Raw genomic sequence first — 17,703 nt, 5'->3', positions numbered from 1 at the left:
ATCTTAATTCATAACATTTTATTCAGATGTGTAAAAGAAAATTATAAAAACATACAATTTAAAGCAAAACAGTTTATTGGACGGAATTGTAAAATACACAAGGTAACAGTGTAAAATATGATTTCATATTTATTTAAAAGTTATTTACTCAATAAAAGTAATGTCATTTCATGATTCAAATAATTAAAACTAAATATTTTCTTGTCTAAGGCACACTTGAAGGCTATCAATTACACTTTGATATTGATATTCTCTAAATATAAAGTATTTTCATTTTAATGTGTATAAGTAAATAAATGCTTATTTGTTTATAATACCATACACAATATGTAGTATGGACATACATATTTACTTGCAGTAACTTAAATTGAAGGTGGTAAATATTTACAGTACTTAGGACTGCAAAAATTGTATGAGATATAATTGTTTATATGCAATTGCATATAGTTCAGTAGTCATACAACAACTTTTTTTTTACATAGGCTCATGCCCAATGCAAACAGGTTTAATCAGGAGAATTATTTTAAAATCATGGTAAGGAGACTATACACTACAGTTAATAAACAAGTATCAACCAAACAGCTACACATAAGTACATAATGGACGGCCTGACTATCACTATTAGAGATAATAAATGTAATATTTATAATGTCATTAAAAATTGTTGTTCTTAGCCTATGTTAAAATACTAATTTAAAATATAAACATCAAGTACATGTACAATCAGATCTAATATACATAAAATAAACTAATTGTGTTATAGTTGTTATAGTTAAAAGTTGCCGAAAGCTGCATTTATCGTTTTGTTTAAACATATTGTTCTGTAGCTTTGATATTTTCAAGACATACTTTTTCACACCTTCCAGAGGCATATACGTGAGATTCGATAGTAATAAAATAATGAGATGTATTGTATAATTTTTGCACTTACTAAAGAATAAGTATCATTGCAGTAGTGAGAGAGAAATTACGGTCTTACGCTCAACGAGATATAATACTTCTACACCAGCAAATATTACTTTATGAGGTGGCAGAAGCTTTCTGAAGTCGAAAATATACACACGACATCAAACATAACTGGACAATACTGGACGAGTTTTAAAACTCGAATGTTCTATTGCTTGTTGAACACATAAAATCTTGTCATCTAAATCAGTCTAAACTTATTAATTACTGTATCAAAATAATTAAAGCTACTAGATTTATAAGAACAGTACTTAATGCTGTGATTGAACCAGAATTTGATCCCCAAAACGAGAAAGTGAATACTTTAACGAAGTTCTCTTTTGTCGACCACGGGTCACTGCCGTCGTCGAAGTGCATTGGACATTGATCGCGCTCCCTCTCGTATTCCTCCATTTCTATGGCGACCGCAGCGCCCTCTGTGTAGTTCCATGACGTCACGTCTTGCTTCAAATCACAATAAGGACCCAGAGCTTGAGACATCAGCACTCTGAAAAACAAAACAAGTCAAGCTATAGAAATAGTCTTATTAGTCAACAGTGGGCTACGAAGCATTGAACCTTTTTATTTGTCAACTAGCTGTTGCCCGCGACTTCGTCTGCGTGGTCAGAAGATATAAGTTATGACTTTTTCTTCGCTCCTATTGGTCGCAGCGTGATGATATACATAACGCCTAAAACCTCCCTCGATTAATGGTATATTCAACACAAAAATATTTTTTCAATTTGAACCAGTAGTTTCTGAGATTAGCGCTTTCAAACAAACAATTAGTATATACATAGTACATACATAGTATATACATAGTAATTAGTATATATATAGTACAATTAGTATATAGATGCCAACGATATCTTCGCTACGTTTCATCGATTTTTAATTTCTCGCGCGGAGATTTTAATATTACGATAACTCATTACCTATTTACGTTTTTGGCGTAGTGTAAAAGGCAATTTGTTCTATATTACATGCATAATATATCTAACTTATTTATTTGGATAAGGATTAATACTGTATTGTTAAAAAGAGGTTCGTAAGTAACCAATAATTTTACTGTATTAAGAAAACACATAAAAATGGTTATTGTGGGTTATCCTTGGAAGATAGACATATACCACCGCGGACTTTTTTGTAGATCTATTAAAAAGGTACAAACTTGCCATACATTGTTTTGTTGTAACTCGAAAGGTTTTGGCAGCGTTCTCGATGAAAGCTCTCGAATGGCTTAATTTTTTCCGACATGTTTAACTAATATCGCTGTAATATCGTCAGTTTACACAAAACCTAAACTTATTATACACTAAAACCTTCCTCAAGAATTGCTCTATCAATCGTTGAAAACCGCATAAAAATCCGTTCAGTACTTTTCTAGTTTATCGCGAACAGACAGACAGACAGACAGACAGACAGACGCGGCGGGGGACTTTGTTTTATAATATGTAAGGATAAGGATGTAAGGATAGCTGTTGCCCGCGACTTCGTCTGCGTGGTTAGAAGATATAAGTTATGACTTTTTCTTCGCTCCTATTGGTCGCAGCGTGATGATATACATAAAGCCTAAAACCTCCCTCGATTAATGGTATATTCAACACAAAAATATTTTTTCAATTTGAACCAGTAGTTTCTGAGATTAGCGCTTTCAAACAAACAATTAGTATAAACATAGTACATACATAGTATATACATAGTAATTAGTATATATATAGTACAATTAGTATATAGATGCCAACGATATCTTTGCTACGTTTCATCGATTTTTAATTTCTCGCGCGGAGATTTTAATATTACGATAACTCATTACCTATTTACGTTTTTGGCGTAGTGTAAAAGGCAATTTGTTCTATATTACATGCATAATATATCTAACTTATTTAGTTGGATAAGGATTAATACTGTATTGTTAAAAAGAGGTTCGTAAGTAACCAATAATTTTACTGTATTAAGAAAACACATAAAAATGGTTATTGTGGGTTATCCTTGGAAGATAGACATATACCACCGCGGACTTTTTTGTAGATCTATTAAAGAGGTACAAACTTGCCATACATTGTTTTGTTGTAACTCGAAAGGTTTTGGCAGCGTTCTCGATGAAAGCTCTCGAATGGCTTAATTTTTTCCGACATGTTTAACTAATATCGCTGTAATATCGTCAGTTTACACAAAACCTAAACTTATTATACACTAAAACCTTCCTCAAGAATTGCTCTATCAATCGTTGAAAACCGCATAAAAATCCGTTCAGTACTTTTCTAGTTTATCGCGAACAGACAGACAGACAGACGCGGCGAGGGACTTTGTTTTATAATATGTAAGGATTATACAGATTTTTGAAAGAGTATTTATGTGATAATTACCTGTTAAGATCAGCCCGCTGGTACACCCAACATCTGTACTTTGAGAAAGGATCTAATTCATCATAAGTGATAAGATATGATTTCAGATTCTCCTTCCAAAATCCAATACATTTCATTCTGTAGTCAGGATCACTGTAGATATCGACAGGTCTACCCAAATAGTCTACGGACAGACAATAGTTTTCCTTAATCTGTATAGTTTTTTGATCTATATCGCAAACTGAGAAATCACTTAGATTCAACTTGCAGTACAAGTTTGGTCTGGGACTTAAAGTGACACCACCCAATATTCTCGTTTCGAATTTGACATCGCCCTTTTGAGTGAAGTTAAATTTGCCGGCAACCGGGCAACGGATGGGCGAGGGATCCTTCTTCAAAAATATGTCATAACGCCATTCCTGTTTGTTTTTGAACTGCACCCATGAACATACTGTGTGGAAGTTGCTTTGGATCATGGCTAATCCTTTGCGGTACCTGGAAACAAATTGCGGCTTGTATGAAGTCAATTTGAACTTAAGTAGGATGAAAAAGGCAACGAAAAGAGGCCTTTAAAGAAGTAATCTATGAATAATCAAACAACCAAACCTTATAATATTATGATGTTGAGGTACAAAATCGAAGCACACGTAATCTTTTTGGCAACCGTCGACAGTAAGACGCGCCATCATTACTCGACTATCTCGCTGTTCTCTGGAAAGAATAAACATTACATTATTCATGTTTACGAGAATACGATCAATAACACTATTTTGATTTATTGGTAATTATATGAAAAACACAATCTGCTAACTTTCCCTTTAAATAGAAAGAAATGTAATGTAAATCTTAATACGAAAAATTTAAGTTTCAAAGCTGTTACAAATAAGAAAATATCAATACATTACAATAATAATTATGTATTACCTGCAAACATAAATAGTCTTCCTGAATCTTCCTTCATCAGGATAATATGTTTCAATGATATGGGTCTCATTTATAAAAACGTCAGCATCAATATTGGCCGTGTTGATCCAATCTCCTGAGAAGTTTTGTGGCAGCCTGCATCCTGGTTCTACTACTTCAGCCTATAAAGGTCCAACAATGATATCAAGGTCACGCAATGGGAGCCAGCGGATGGTAGGCGCCGTCGGATTGGCGCTAAGAAGCAGTAGCATGTTTGATTAGAACGCATACCGCGTGGGCTAGTTCCAGGTGACTCAGGATCGAGAGTCGTCAAAGGTTTTGGGGAAAGCCTTTGTGTAGGTAATTGAACACAGAAGGCTAGATAAAAAAAATGGTAATCAATACTTGTTCCTTCTCTACTGTTAGTATACACCTCTGCCCAGCTATAGGGTGCTACCCAAAAGTTTTACATTCACAGGTCAGTATAAATAATTTACTTTAACGTTTACATATGTTGCTGGGGAGATAGATACGCCGATTCTTAACTGCATCAAGACCAAGAAAGTGGTAAGGGGAAAACAAGTCAGGGTACTGACAATAGTATGTCACAACATTGAAAAGGAGCTACTTGGTAACCTCATTTGATTAAAGACTCTTTGGATTGCATTTCCATTTACCTTAACCGGCGTAACGTGATATCTCTCTGGTGACTTTTCAACAGTCTTCAATGTATTACATTCCGCTGTGATTGAGGCTCCTATGTATAAGTCATCATCTCTGTTCTTCAGGAAACATCTGTACCGCTCATCCTTTCGAGATTCCTTTGTGTTAGCAACAGCAAAGAAGTGATTCTTATTTACGAACCAATGACCTACAAAATATAGTTATAAGTATTTTGTGTTTACAAATCACCTGATTATTTTCTTAAATAGATCTTATGCAGTGGGATTGTAGTATATTCTTCTTGCTCCAGATCAGCTGTATGTGGTTCAGGTGAAACTAAATGAAAACTTGTAAACAGGTAAAATGATATCTGATCTCTTGGTCTGTGTGCCTAAAAACTCAGTTTAAAAATAAACCGCAACTTAAAACAAACAAAAACCACAATAGACATTACAAAACAAATATACCACAGAAATAAATTAGTTGTGTTCCATGATTTAATTATATGACTTCCTTTTTTATGTACCTAAACAAATTAGTTATTTGTAAAATACTTATATGTAGAGCAATAATGAGCAATAGAGCAATATGGGAGCAATAAAGTAAAGTGTAAATAAATAACATAGTAAAAACAGCTTACCTAAACAGCTGTATTCCACAACACCGTCAAAAGTATTAGACATACCGGCACATTTCCTATACGTAATATTAAACTTCTGGTTGGTTATCAAGAACTGTGTACCAGCTGTCTGACAGGACTTTATCTGTGCATCAGGATGATTGCATTCACCGGTAAAGCGGAAACGATTCTGATATGCAAACTGCCAGACACCTTCCAGGGATGATCTACAATTGACCTAGAAGAAATGAGAATATTTTTGGTGGTTTATGTTGCTTTGGTTAAATTTTTTCTTTATTGAGAACATACCTGAGAAAATGTTGCGTTTTAATTATTAAAAGACAGAGGATGGCTGAGAGACAATATAGGCATATTAGATAAGACAAAGAGTAATGATATATGTATTCAGCAAAACACAAGCATATTTTGCATATCAGAGATTGAAACATTAAAAATTTATGCAGTTTTGCTTACAAATTATGTCTATATAGCACATTCAAATAAAACCCAATTTGTGTCATGCATTTTTCTATATTACTACTTACAATATATGTATAACATATTAAAAGAATTAAAAAGGAACTTACAGGCACATAGTTCTCAGAAAACAGAGTAATCAAGCCCTGATCAGGGTTAAGACCCCGACAAACCCTTTCCACTGTAGGTTCCTCATCAGGTGCCAAGTTAATACAAGGAGACTCAATCTTCTCCAGCACATTCACTGTTCGGACAATCATCTTCACACAGTAGTAACACTTGGTGTAAGAGAATACCATAGTGTAGTTCACTCTGTATTCAGACTTTATGTTGATACATGTGCCTCTGAAAAAAAAATAGGTACTTGTTTAAAACTGTATTGTAAGGTTTCAATGAAGAGGCTGAATATCCTAATTAGTTTCTTACTAGTATACTAGCTATTATTCTCTAGTATAGAATCAAATTATTGGTCAGTATGGTGTAACACAAACATCACACAGTCATACATATACACAAACAAACTTATTCAAGGAAATCTAAGATGATTTAGAAGAATCTTATCTGACTACTAATTTTTTATGTAATGAATTGTCGGTAAGAATTTAATAGATCCTACTGGAGAATTTTTAATAAGAATCATTTTAATCTTGAGTGAAAGTCATATTTAAGAATATCCTCATAAAAGGGGTTCTTTATTGTAATAATCCAATGAAAATACTGGTTGTGAAAATTCATATTTTTTTGTAATAATTCAAACATGACTCAATCATGAAACTTTACCTTCCAGTCATTTCACTGGCATTGATGTCTGTAATTGTTTGTTTTCCATTTTCGAATGAAAACCAAGTATTTCTTAACACTAGAGGTATCATACATTCTGCAACAACTGTAGCTACTGAAACACGAAAACAATAAAATACGTTACAAGCACTGGGCGTAACCAACGATGAATTAGAATTTAAACAAAACAAACAACTTACTGCCCAGCGATAGAAAGCATATCACAGTCACTATAACTGAATGGGGAGCCATTTCTATTTTAATCTTTCACGGAAACATTGAAAAGTAAATGCTAGAGTAAATGGTAACAAAGTTTGACATCAAGTTCAATCTAGCAAAGGGTGTAAGCAAGGTGCGTGCGGCTGCGACGATGATGGGCGGCGCTGCCAAACTGCCAAACGCGATTGGTTACTGACAGTTAAACAAAACGTAGTGAAGAAATATTTTTTTAGAATACTTATTATTATTTACTTACGTTTGATATATTTCCTTCAAAATTAAACACTTACTTTATGCGTGTTAGTTAATTATAACAAAGTTTTAAAAAGTTAGCTCAATTTATACGTGAATGAGATGATTTACGAGAATCTTATCTTCTAGTCTAATCTTTCCAAGGAACTTATAAGTTCCTTGAATCTTTCAGTATCATCGGAAGTAAACTAACTAACCGTTTACAAAAGTAAGATCTTTTATTTTTCAAACCACCAACATGCCAACGTCATATCAATAAGTTCTTTTTTAAATCAAAACGTGATTATTGATCATTCTGTGGTTTAGACCGTCATCGTTGTCATTCTGTGAATTCTGTCAAATTTGACGTGTTTTCATGTTTTGGGTTGGATTATTTTATCAACAAAATATAAATTAAACTCTACCATTAGACGACAAGTAAGTAATATTAACAAAGTGAATCTATAGAATAAAGCGAATTTCTATTTTAAGCCTATAATAAAACTATTACATATGCTGTAAATATATCAGGCACCTGTTTAATATTTTACAGGCATGGGTCGCCGAAAGTCAAAACGAAAGCCGCCACCAAAGCGAAAAGCTATCGAACCCCTAGATCAACAATTCAACTGCCCATTTTGTAATCATGAAAAATCATGCGAGGTAAAAATGTACGTATCTGCCTGGTGCCATATTGTATTTTGCTTTTCGTAAAAAAAACTGTAACGTGTTAATTTTTCAGGGATCGAGCACGAAATACGGCTCGGATACAGTGTAGGGTTTGTTTAGAAGACTTCCAGACCACAACAAACGTGTTATCCGAGCCGATCGACGTATACAATGACTGGGTTGATGCTTGTGAAAGTGCCAATTAGTATAATATGGCCATTAGTAACTTTAAGTTTTAATAAATATATATTAATCTCAACTGCTACGTCTTAGTCTACTGTAGATGCATTTTCAAGATTAAGTTGTTAATTTATGTGGGATTATCCCTTAATTGTGATTTGTGTCTTAAAGATATGTATACTACTACCTTGTATTGTGATTCTACCTTATGATGAGAATGTGGATTTAATGTAACACAAAGGGTATTGAAATAAATTCTGAAGATTTAAGTTGTCATTTACTTTATTTTCATCAACAATAAAGCTTACATGATATATGACACAGCCACTGTAAGCAATGTTCTATATACTTAAAAAGCAATCAATCATATTAACCACTATTGTATTTTCACTATAGTTGTCATTTACTATGAAAATAGATCTTTAACCATTTTTCATATAGTTTTAACAGACTCAAAAAGAAAGAATTAACATTTTTTTTCTAGTATCACACATAAACAATTTATAGTATTCTTAATCAATACTTGGATTCAAAACATTCACTTAGATCATCAAGCATCTTTATGATAAGATAACAATAATTTTGCAAGTAATTGTGAGTTGGTTCATTATTTTCAGAAGCTATGTCATATCATTGATAATAATTCCACATAATTTATATATTTTATTAGACATAGAAGAAATTTGACCACAGTTAGTATAATTAGAAGCCCTAATGCTAATCAGTGATCTAAAAGCTTGATATAATCTTAATAAGAAAATTTCCACAAAACTTACTTCATATAATTGAGATTATGTATATTATATACCACATTTCTACACAGAAACAGTTTTAAATGTATGAGTGGAATGTTGTATCCTACACAAAGATGTAACAATTCAATCTAACCTGTAGAATGTAACAATAAATAACTACTAATGTATAGCAACAATGTTATAGCTATGGTTAGTTCAATATGAGATAGTTATAATTTATAAACGATACTGCAACATTTATTTTATGCACTACATATATTTGTTATAATCATCTACATAACATTCATGTAGAATTGCTTATATTTCTCAAGTATCTTGTAACAATCTGATTAGTCTGATATATTCGTAGTGTCTTAATTGACTGTAAAATTTACTACAAGTGCAGGTAAGTACTTATAACTTTAATTGTACTAATGCCTCAAGTCAAAGCTTCGAGTGCTACTGAATATAACAACAATATTTCTCAAGTGTTCGTAATACTACACATTTTATTGACATAATCAATATCATTCCCTTACAGCTAATAATATTACACATTGATCAAAATATCTCTATTAAGTATTAACATAATAGACAGCGTCAAGCTGTATTTAATTTCAATAACAAATTGAAATAAATAAAAAATCACTCTTTAAAAATAATATAATACATTGTAGATAATTGAGCTATTGCCTAGACTTACAACCCAGGGATATCTGTAACCATGTCATTGTTCACGTATAACTGTATAAATACTAAATTGCACGCCCTATGGAAACATTACATTATTTACAACAATACTACTGAGTAGTTAACTATTACAAGTACATATAGAGACATGACATGGTTACGAGAGCCGCATACCACCGAGCCCCTCTGTGCACAAGCTGTGTAAAGAAGGTATATTAGGTGTCAGAATAGCTCACTAAAAGTTAACCACCTGGTGTATACAAAACAGGACCTACTTTAATCAAATCCTTCTTTAAATTCAATTGGAATGTGTTTATTCGAACATTATGTAATTAAAAAAAAACATCCAAAACTAATTAACAACGTCAAAAACGGCAATCAGTATTACACTTGATAAAATTCATATAACTTTAAAGAGTAAAACATCCACAGAGAAGCACAATTAGTTAATGCAATAGTTTAAACATGTTTTAAGTATAGGTAATCGAGTATTAAAATTTGCCCATGTCTATGAAAGAGTCGTACTGGAGATCGTAGCTGTCACCAAGAGAGTTGTCGTCAGGGGATACGATGTTACCGATGCTCGTTAAATGCTGGAGCGGAGTGTCTGCGTCACAGGTAGCGGTATTATCAGAGTCGTCCGAACTGTCACTGTTACTGTCTATATACTCATACAACCGAGCCGTACTCTCGGCTGCGACGCTGCAGGCATCAGACAATTCGAATGAGCTCATCAACGTTGGAGTTTTATCGACATTAATTGCGTCAAATGAGTTAGAAAGTAAAGCGTCTTCGATGGGAACAGATTCGAAATGAGATGAGCAAGCTTCTTCGGTGAAGCGACCAGAATCACCTATCTCGGATACATTCGGTGATAAAGTTACATCAATTGCTAACGTGCTTTCACATATTACGTGTGAAGCTATGTCAAAGTCTGAGCAAATAATTTGGGGAGTAATCATTTTAGGGAAGTCTTCGACAATGTCTTTAGCGAGGGAATCAGAGCTGTCATCTGATAGGTCACCGTCCGCGTTAAGCGTGACGGAGTCATAGTTTGCGTCTTTATCGATGTGTAAATGTTCCAAATCATCGACGCACTTGGTGGAATCATCGCTGCTGTCAGACACTATCAACTCTATGCTCCTATCCAAAATGCCGGTGTCCGTACACGTGGACATTTCATCTTCGAAAACGATTTCAACACTCCGTATCCTCATTAGGGGCATTTTAGCGAATGATATTTCGTTGCCTTTAGCGGTCATACCTATTTTGTTATGACTAGTATCGAGTAACGACTCAGTGCACTCGCTCACTTCGTCGTAATCGATTTCGTAGCTCCGGAGATCAGAGGCGCAAGGCGAGCTCTCTGTCACTTTAACATTATGGGTTTTTGATGTGCAGATATGTGCATTTGTGTGATCGGGTGAGGGCGAAAGTGTGGTATGCGCATGTAATCCCTAAGGTTGCAATGATTCTTATTGTACATTAGTGCCTAGATCTAGGCCACCCTCTTCCTGCATTTTCGTTAGGAATTTGAAGACTCGGGACTCTTCGTCAGTCTGTTTCACCATGTCGATTAGAGCTAGCAGTTTCTTGATGCCAATGAAGATCCTGCGAGTATAGTAAGTTAGTTATGGAACAGTTTGCAAACATCATTCGACTTAGATATTATTAAATTAAATAAATATAAAGGAAACAAAATAGTTCATAATACAGAAGAAACAAACATAATTTATAATCCAATCATGATCCGTACATAAAAATGACTATCTGTCCTTATACAACTGAGTATGAGACAGCTTGAACTCTAAAAAAGAACTAACCTTATTGCTGTCATAACCAACAAACCAAAGCCAGTAGTTTAAAAAAGAACCCAACATACCTAGCACCCCTGATATCGTGCTGTATCTTCTGCAGGTCCCGCTTAGTGAAGGCATCGCTCTTCTCCAGCACGGCCATCACGTGCTCCGGCTGCGACAGGTTGGGCACGTGCAGGACGCCCGTAAACGCGGACAGCATCTCCATGTCTTCCAGCACTTGTCTGGTGGAAAGAGGATTTAGTTAGTGAGGTCTTATATGACGGGAATTTATCTTCTTTAAATATTTTTAATGGTCGAGAAAAACAGCTTGGCTTGAAATTAATATTAACAAGTAAGTTCAAAGAAAAAAATACATATCAGTCTAAAGTACTACACACATAATTGATTTTCAGCCGCAACCAAAAGGAAAAGCTTCTCAATTTGTCCGCGAAATAACTGTCATTTGGTCCCATAAAATTTTCATCAAGTCATGCTCAGTAGTTTTTATTAGTCAGTCGTATGATTTTACTTCTAAAACAATATTATTATGAATTCTGATAGAGATCAACGATAAAAAAAAACGAGAGAGTTTTTTCATAGATGTGCCTATAAAAAATTGGCAACTTGCCACAGTGCTTGATACTTCACCGCGACGCGAGACAAAAGTGCTTGAATTATCGATTTCCTATCTTTATATAAAGAAGATGCGGTGATCTAAAAGTGGCACTTCGTGTAGCATACGTTGACACTAAACTTTTTGGCTTGGTTAACAAGATTTAGAGACTAAGATTTTATACATAAGATTGTAAACAACCATAAAAAAATATCAATTAAAGAAGAGAAAACCATTTTACGGTAAACGGTTGGCTACGAAAGTAAATGAACTTGCTCGACTGATTTTGGTTAAAAATATAAATGTTCCCATTCCTATGTGCATTCTTTAGAATATTATTCATCATTTTAATGTTTTTTGTTGCTGACACATGCTGTATTATATAGTTATGACTTATTAGTTCTTACCTTCGGCTGCTAGTGCAAAGGATGAGTAGTTTCCGTCCCTTTGGCGGCTGTTTCTTCAGTAACACGAGCAGAGCTTGCAGCGTGAGGTTAGAATACCGAGGTCCGATGGGACCGTAGTCTAGAAGACGTTCAATGTTGTCCACCAGGATGCAAGACAGGCTTGAACGGTAGGCGTCATCGAAGTACTGCAACAATCACACTTATATTGTATTGCGAAACTACGTGATTGTTTGTTTGTGTGTTTATTGGTAACCTCCGTAACAGACGAAAATTCTGCTATTTAGTCTATTGCTTTTTTTAAAGGTGATGTTAATATACGAAAAAAATAACAATATTTTTTTCCTACGTTTATTTATTTAAACTTTTACGTACAATTGTGGTACATAATGAGAAGAGAGCAAATCAGCAATCTAAAACAATCCAATTAACTAACCTTTCTGATCTGCAGACATTTGGACGACTCGGTGAAGCCGACCATGTCTTCTGGAGAGCAAACCTTCACGAATGGGAAGTCTGAGAGCTTCGCAAGTTCCGCAGCCAGAGCCGTCTTGCCACTGTTTGGTGGTCCTTCCAACAGCACTGATACTAAACCTGTATAAAAAGACCAAGAAGTTCCAGCCGTTAGTTACTGCTATGTGGACTGAAAGACCACATAACACAAGGCAATTTATATCACATTGTGTAACAATAGACCTTCTTAGAAGACCAATGTAATGTGACCCTCGTCTTTACACCGCATACCATTTAACCATTAAAAAAAAACTGAATTTGAAAATAAATTTGATAAATAAATTAAATAATTTTGGGAGTAAGGTTTTGGATAAATATACATTTTTAAAGACAAAATTAAATAACTGTGTTAACAATAAAGATCGTATATGTTCTTACCGCTAGCCTCAGTAGCGCGTGCCTGCTGGATATACAACTGTCCATCTTCAAGCAGCGACGACACAGGGCTGCCCCAGTTCACGATACCACGGCTCAAGAAATGCTCTAAAGCTTCAGCTGCCGTACCGAAAGCCGGCTTGATATCATTCTCCAACGCATGCAAGAAGTCCATCCTCTCAACCATGAGCTTCTCCATGGCTTCGGGGTCGACCTCAACTTTGCTTGAAGCTTTGATCAAACGGTTCATGGCGGTTGACTGAGCAGCTCGCACTAAACCTTCCAGTTCTGCACCGGAGAAGTTCTTGGTGAGGGCTGCCAGTTCCTACATACAAAACAAAATAATACAGACAAACAATACTTTGCAAAACAAAATTTAGTTGCTTTTTTGGATTTGTCGTCTACGTAAATTATGTCAAAATATTTGTGTCGCGTGTGTGTGATTTTTATTTTTATATTTTTTACTTATTTGTTATGCTTTACAGAAAACTAGGGTTGGAAAGCTTTCGTAGGCCTGAAGCACTCAACATATAATATCAAATCTACCCCTGATTGTGACACCTTCAAGGTTTTGTACCACCTTTGCATAATTCTTTACGAACCTTGCTGTCAACATCATCAGCAATCTTCTTGTACTCTTTCATCCGCTTGGTGTGAATATTCAAGATCTGCACTCGGCCGGTCTCGTCGGGCAGACCGATTTCCATCTGGACTTCGAGACGACCGGGTCGCATGAGAGCCTCGTCAATCATATCACGACGATTCGTCATACCGATCACAAGGATGTTGTTCAATTGGTCCACACCTAGGGAATACAAATATAATATACTGTGTAGTGTGAAGGGATTAGAAAATGTGCTACCCTGAAATGAAATACTTGAAGTAGGAGAAAAGTAACTTCCGTTTTAATAATGTTCGCATGATGTGTTCGCAAGATTTATATTACATTACTTACCATCGATCTTAGACAGCAGCTGGTTGACTACGGTATCATGGACACCGGTGTTCCCACCAACAGAACCTCTCGCTTTGCAAATGGCGTCGATTTCATCAAAGATGATAATATGGAGACCACTGTTTGGTCCACACTGTAAACAAAAGACTATCATCCGGACACTGGCCACAAATATTCCAACAATATTGGATCCAATATTTGTAACAAGTTAATTACCCTTTTCTCTTCCTCTTCGGCATCAGCGAACAGCCGTCGAATGTTGGCCTCGCTCTCACCCACATATTTGTCCAAGATTTGCGGACCGTTCACGATCTTGGGTTCACGAGCGTTTAACATCTTTCCGATCTGACGGGCCATGAGGGTCTTACCGGTACCGGGAGGTCCATACAACAAGATACCCTTCACGTGTTTGCAGCCTAAAATAATTCATATTGATATACTTTACACATCAATTGACGATTTTGTAGTCTCGTCCAGCCTTCTATCGTTTTGGCATTTTTATACCAAGTTAAAAGATGCATATCGTTATAAAAGTTATATTAGTTTATAATAGCAATTTGTCCGAGTAAACTTCTATAGGGTGCTTTTATATTCACCTAATTGTTCGACGACTTCAGGTGGGAAGACTCGAGAGGCAAAAGCACGTCGGAAGATTGCATTGAACTCTCTATCCAGACCACCGATACCCATCTTGCCGAAGTCCCAGTCAGGATTGATGATAGACTGGCGTGGCTGTTTCCTGTTTTATATATTTTGTGAGATTTTTGTTAGTGTTACGTGAATAATTTATTTTCGCTATGTCTAAAACTATTTAACCAAACACGAATTGAAGGACCACCTTAATTTTGGTCCTTTGAGAAAAAAAGTAGTAAGTCAAAACTTCCACTTACCCTTTGGCTTTTCCAACTAAGTTAAGAGAAGAGTTTTCAGCTTTATCGAATTGGATGTTGCCATCAGGAAGAAGTCGGCCCATTCTGACACGTCGAGGAACAGCGTTGGCGCCCGCTGCTAAAGCCTGAACATCCACAGCTGAAAGAAATATCAATTTGTAGGAAGTTCTTTATGCATGGGTAATCATTCTTCCTTTAAGATTGGCCGAAAATATTGATCACTTTTCACAGGGCTAACAAGTTACATAAGAGGAAAATTTGTTCTAAAACTTCGTGCATAATTAATGTTCTCTGAATTTCACACAATATAATATTTAGGTGGAACTATACAATTCACATTTGTGAAAAAAGGTAATAGTTATTTATTTTGCCTTGCTTTGACCAGTGGGTTGACATATTTTCGGATGTAGATGGTTAGGGTATTACTGACACAAAGGACCAAAGATAATTCTCACGTTAATATAGAGGGCTAGGCGATAACAAGTGTTGTATAGCCTTTATATTTACAAGATAAGACTCACCTTCCAAATTCTTAACAATAAGAGACAAAACTTTTTTGTCTTGGAATGCAAAAGCCAACTGCTGGCCAACAGTGAAGATCTGGTTGGAAAACTGGATTAAAAAGTCACGAGCCATTTGTTCAGAATCATATGGTTCCATTGAAGTGCTGCAAAAGAATACTTTTTTATAAAACTCATTTGTATTTTTTTCTCTTAATAAAACTATATTCTCATTGACAACAACAATTTCTTCATTTGATTGTAACATGTATGTCTGTTTATGCTTTGCACGAAGCATAGCTTGTAGTACTTGACCCCGAAGGACATCGCGCAATCTTAGTGGGCGTGTCAAAAACATTACTTAGTAACTTTTTTGAATAAAAGTAGGTATGTAAATAACTGAAGAATGAGAACGCAACTCATTGCATCATGACGTCATTATAGCATCATAGGGCAGATGATATACATAATTAGATTATGACACTTACGTCTTCTTCACCATGAAATCTGCTTCCAGGGTCACATTGCACAGGCAGTCTGCATTTTGTGCCTTAAATGGCTTAACATCAATAGTCTGTAAGAGATAAGATTACTAAATCAACTGAAAACAGTTGTTGCTGGCCACTAATTGCGAAATACGGAAAATGACAATTAATAGTTACAATGTTGATCATGCAGTTGAATTTTATTCCAGATCGGTCCAACATTTTGTTGGGACAGATTTGGAATACATGTGTATAATTTTATTGTGATTAGGCAATAATGAATTTTTGTTCTATGAACCCACCTGACCGATAGAAAGAGTAGCCCATTTCCTTTGTGGGGCGGAGAATCCCACAGTGCCACGGTCAACACCACTGTAAAACCTAATACTGAAGACAAAATGCTGTGATGGTCCTGTTGAAATTTCTATGTGCCTGAAAATAAATTTTCAATTTTGTTATAACTTGTGTATACTTTGGTCTTTACTTCGGATTCTAGGACCAAAATGTATATTCTTGTATAGAGACAAAAATAAAATCATTCATTTGCCAGAGATATATTAAAATAGTTTCCAAATTGTGATAGTAGAGTATATTGGCCTTTTTATGAAATTCTAGGATTAATTAATTACTTACTTCACATCACTGTTGAAATCATCTGGATTGATGAGTGCACAGTTTGTTATAGCCAACTCGTCCGATGGACATTTGGCTGCCTTCATACGCTGCAGGGGATTATAGAACTTTAATAAAACAATACTTACACAATTTTAATAGGTATGCAACATAAAATGACTATTTAATAATGTGATAAGATATTTGCCTGATGAAAACACTCCGCCCCTAAGATTACCCACTGACCAAAACATTACTTCCTGTATTAGATGATAAACACACTGTAGAACTATTATTATTTTGTTTTATAAAAAAAAAACCTGGAAGGCTTTTTGGTGACTTTACATTATTAACTTGTTTTGGTAAGTAACTTTCATAGTCTGGTATTAAAGATTCTTGCTAGACAAAGTATTCTGTAAATCTGCCTGGTTTTTTTTGTATTAGTTCTGACTAACACAACTTCACAAAATTTTACCCTAGGTAGGTTCTACATGGAAAACTATTGATAAAGCTGAGTTATCGAAATAAATATGATGAAAGTTAGGGTTTCATAAAATATAAAAGGAAAAAACGGTAACTATATTATTGATGAAGAGTAAAATAACTTACCATTGAAGACATTTTTAAAGGAATTCCTATACTATTTGGTGCACTATTTTGACTTTATCAATGATTTTGACAATGATTCACGACTCACGTCGACTGATTTGACATCAGACTTTCGACTACTTTCGTGCCGTCAAATGACTGCATTGAATTTATTTTGCCACAATATCCATTGGTCGAGCGATCAATACAACGAAACCGTGTTACAGTGTAGTGTTGCCATATAGAGTAGTGACGGAAAGGATGTGAAATGATAACCCTACAACCCAGGAAAAGAGAAGAAAATACTTAGTAGCACCTGTAAAATATGTTAAAACCACCTATGCAAAAAGACAATACGTCCAACAATCAACAACTCTGTACAACAAAATAAATAAATTATTAAATATATACCCTTTGACATCCCGAGACTGCAAAAAATCTTTGGTTTACTGGCTGAAATCTAAAAGTTATGATGATATAGAACTGTTTCTGCAAGCAGCAAGTATATGAG

General features: G+C 35.0%; 3 protein-coding genes across 3 annotated transcripts; 1 reads left to right on the top strand and 2 right to left on the bottom strand.

The window, feature by feature from the left end:
- Positions 1-8: 8 nt before the first annotated feature.
- Positions 9-7,115, bottom strand: LOC113502453. The gene is made up of 9 exons (XM_026884025.1): positions 6,936-7,115; positions 6,736-6,850; positions 6,066-6,300; positions 5,500-5,716; positions 4,874-5,067; positions 4,218-4,378; positions 3,900-4,004; positions 3,315-3,788; positions 9-1,453 (listed from the first exon to the last, which is right to left on the bottom strand). Exons 1-9 carry the CDS (start codon positions 6,985-6,987, stop codon positions 1,171-1,173), a joined length of 1,836 nt encoding a protein of 611 aa, XP_026739826.1. The 5' UTR covers positions 6,988-7,115; the 3' UTR covers positions 9-1,170.
- A 398-nt stretch (positions 7,116-7,513) lies between these two features.
- On the top strand, positions 7,514-8,303 carry LOC113502534 (transcription elongation factor 1 homolog). Its single transcript, XM_026884142.1, has 3 exons — positions 7,514-7,623; positions 7,739-7,856; positions 7,928-8,303. The coding sequence occupies exons 2-3, from the start codon at positions 7,741-7,743 to the stop codon at positions 8,058-8,060; spliced, it is 249 nt and encodes an 82-aa protein (XP_026739943.1). The 5' UTR covers positions 7,514-7,623; positions 7,739-7,740; the 3' UTR covers positions 8,061-8,303.
- LOC113502528 (vesicle-fusing ATPase 1-like) lies at positions 8,299-17,429 on the bottom strand. The gene is made up of 15 exons (XM_026884135.1): positions 17,214-17,429; positions 16,626-16,714; positions 16,295-16,424; positions 15,996-16,081; positions 15,529-15,674; positions 15,008-15,146; positions 14,714-14,856; positions 14,334-14,533; positions 14,118-14,250; positions 13,765-13,967; positions 13,166-13,487; positions 12,711-12,868; positions 12,278-12,462; positions 11,341-11,499; positions 8,299-11,069 (listed from the first exon to the last, which is right to left on the bottom strand). Exons 1-15 carry the CDS (start codon positions 17,223-17,225, stop codon positions 10,934-10,936), a joined length of 2,241 nt encoding a protein of 746 aa, XP_026739936.1. The 5' UTR covers positions 17,226-17,429; the 3' UTR covers positions 8,299-10,933.
- Between the last annotated feature and the right edge of the window lie 274 nt (positions 17,430-17,703).

The sequence above is a fragment of the Trichoplusia ni genome, chromosome 17 (genome assembly GCF_003590095.1).
Source record: "Trichoplusia ni isolate ovarian cell line Hi5 chromosome 17, tn1, whole genome shotgun sequence".
NCBI classification, from domain to species: Eukaryota; Metazoa; Arthropoda; class Insecta; order Lepidoptera; family Noctuidae; genus Trichoplusia; species Trichoplusia ni.
This window is presented reverse-complemented; position numbering and strand designations above follow the sequence as displayed.

Excerpts from the sequence above, each read along its gene's own strand:
- LOC113502453 (XM_026884025.1), bottom strand. The coding sequence starts at position 6,987 with ATGGCTCCCCATTCAGTTATAGTGACTGTGATATGCTTTCTATCGCTG. Across the intron at positions 4,005-4,217 it reads AAGACTATTTATGTTTGCAG|AGAACAGCGAGATAGTCGAG; the intron begins GTAATACATAAT and ends TATTCTTTCCAG. Across the intron at positions 1,454-3,314 it reads CAGCGGGCTGATCTTAACAG|AGTGCTGATGTCTCAAGCTC; the intron begins GTAATTATCACA and ends TTTGTTTTTCAG.
- LOC113502534 (XM_026884142.1), top strand. The coding sequence starts at position 7,741 with ATGGGTCGCCGAAAGTCAAAACGAAAGCCGCCACCAAAGCGAAAAGCT. Across the intron at positions 7,857-7,927 it reads AAATCATGCGAGGTAAAAAT|GGATCGAGCACGAAATACGG; the intron begins GTACGTATCTGC and ends TTAATTTTTCAG.
- LOC113502528 (XM_026884135.1), bottom strand. Across the intron at positions 15,675-15,995 it reads GATTTCATGGTGAAGAAGAC|CACTTCAATGGAACCATATG; the intron begins GTAAGTGTCATA and ends ATTCTTTTGCAG. Across the intron at positions 11,070-11,340 it reads CACGATATCAGGGGTGCTAG|GATCTTCATTGGCATCAAGA; the intron begins GTATGTTGGGTT and ends CTATACTCGCAG.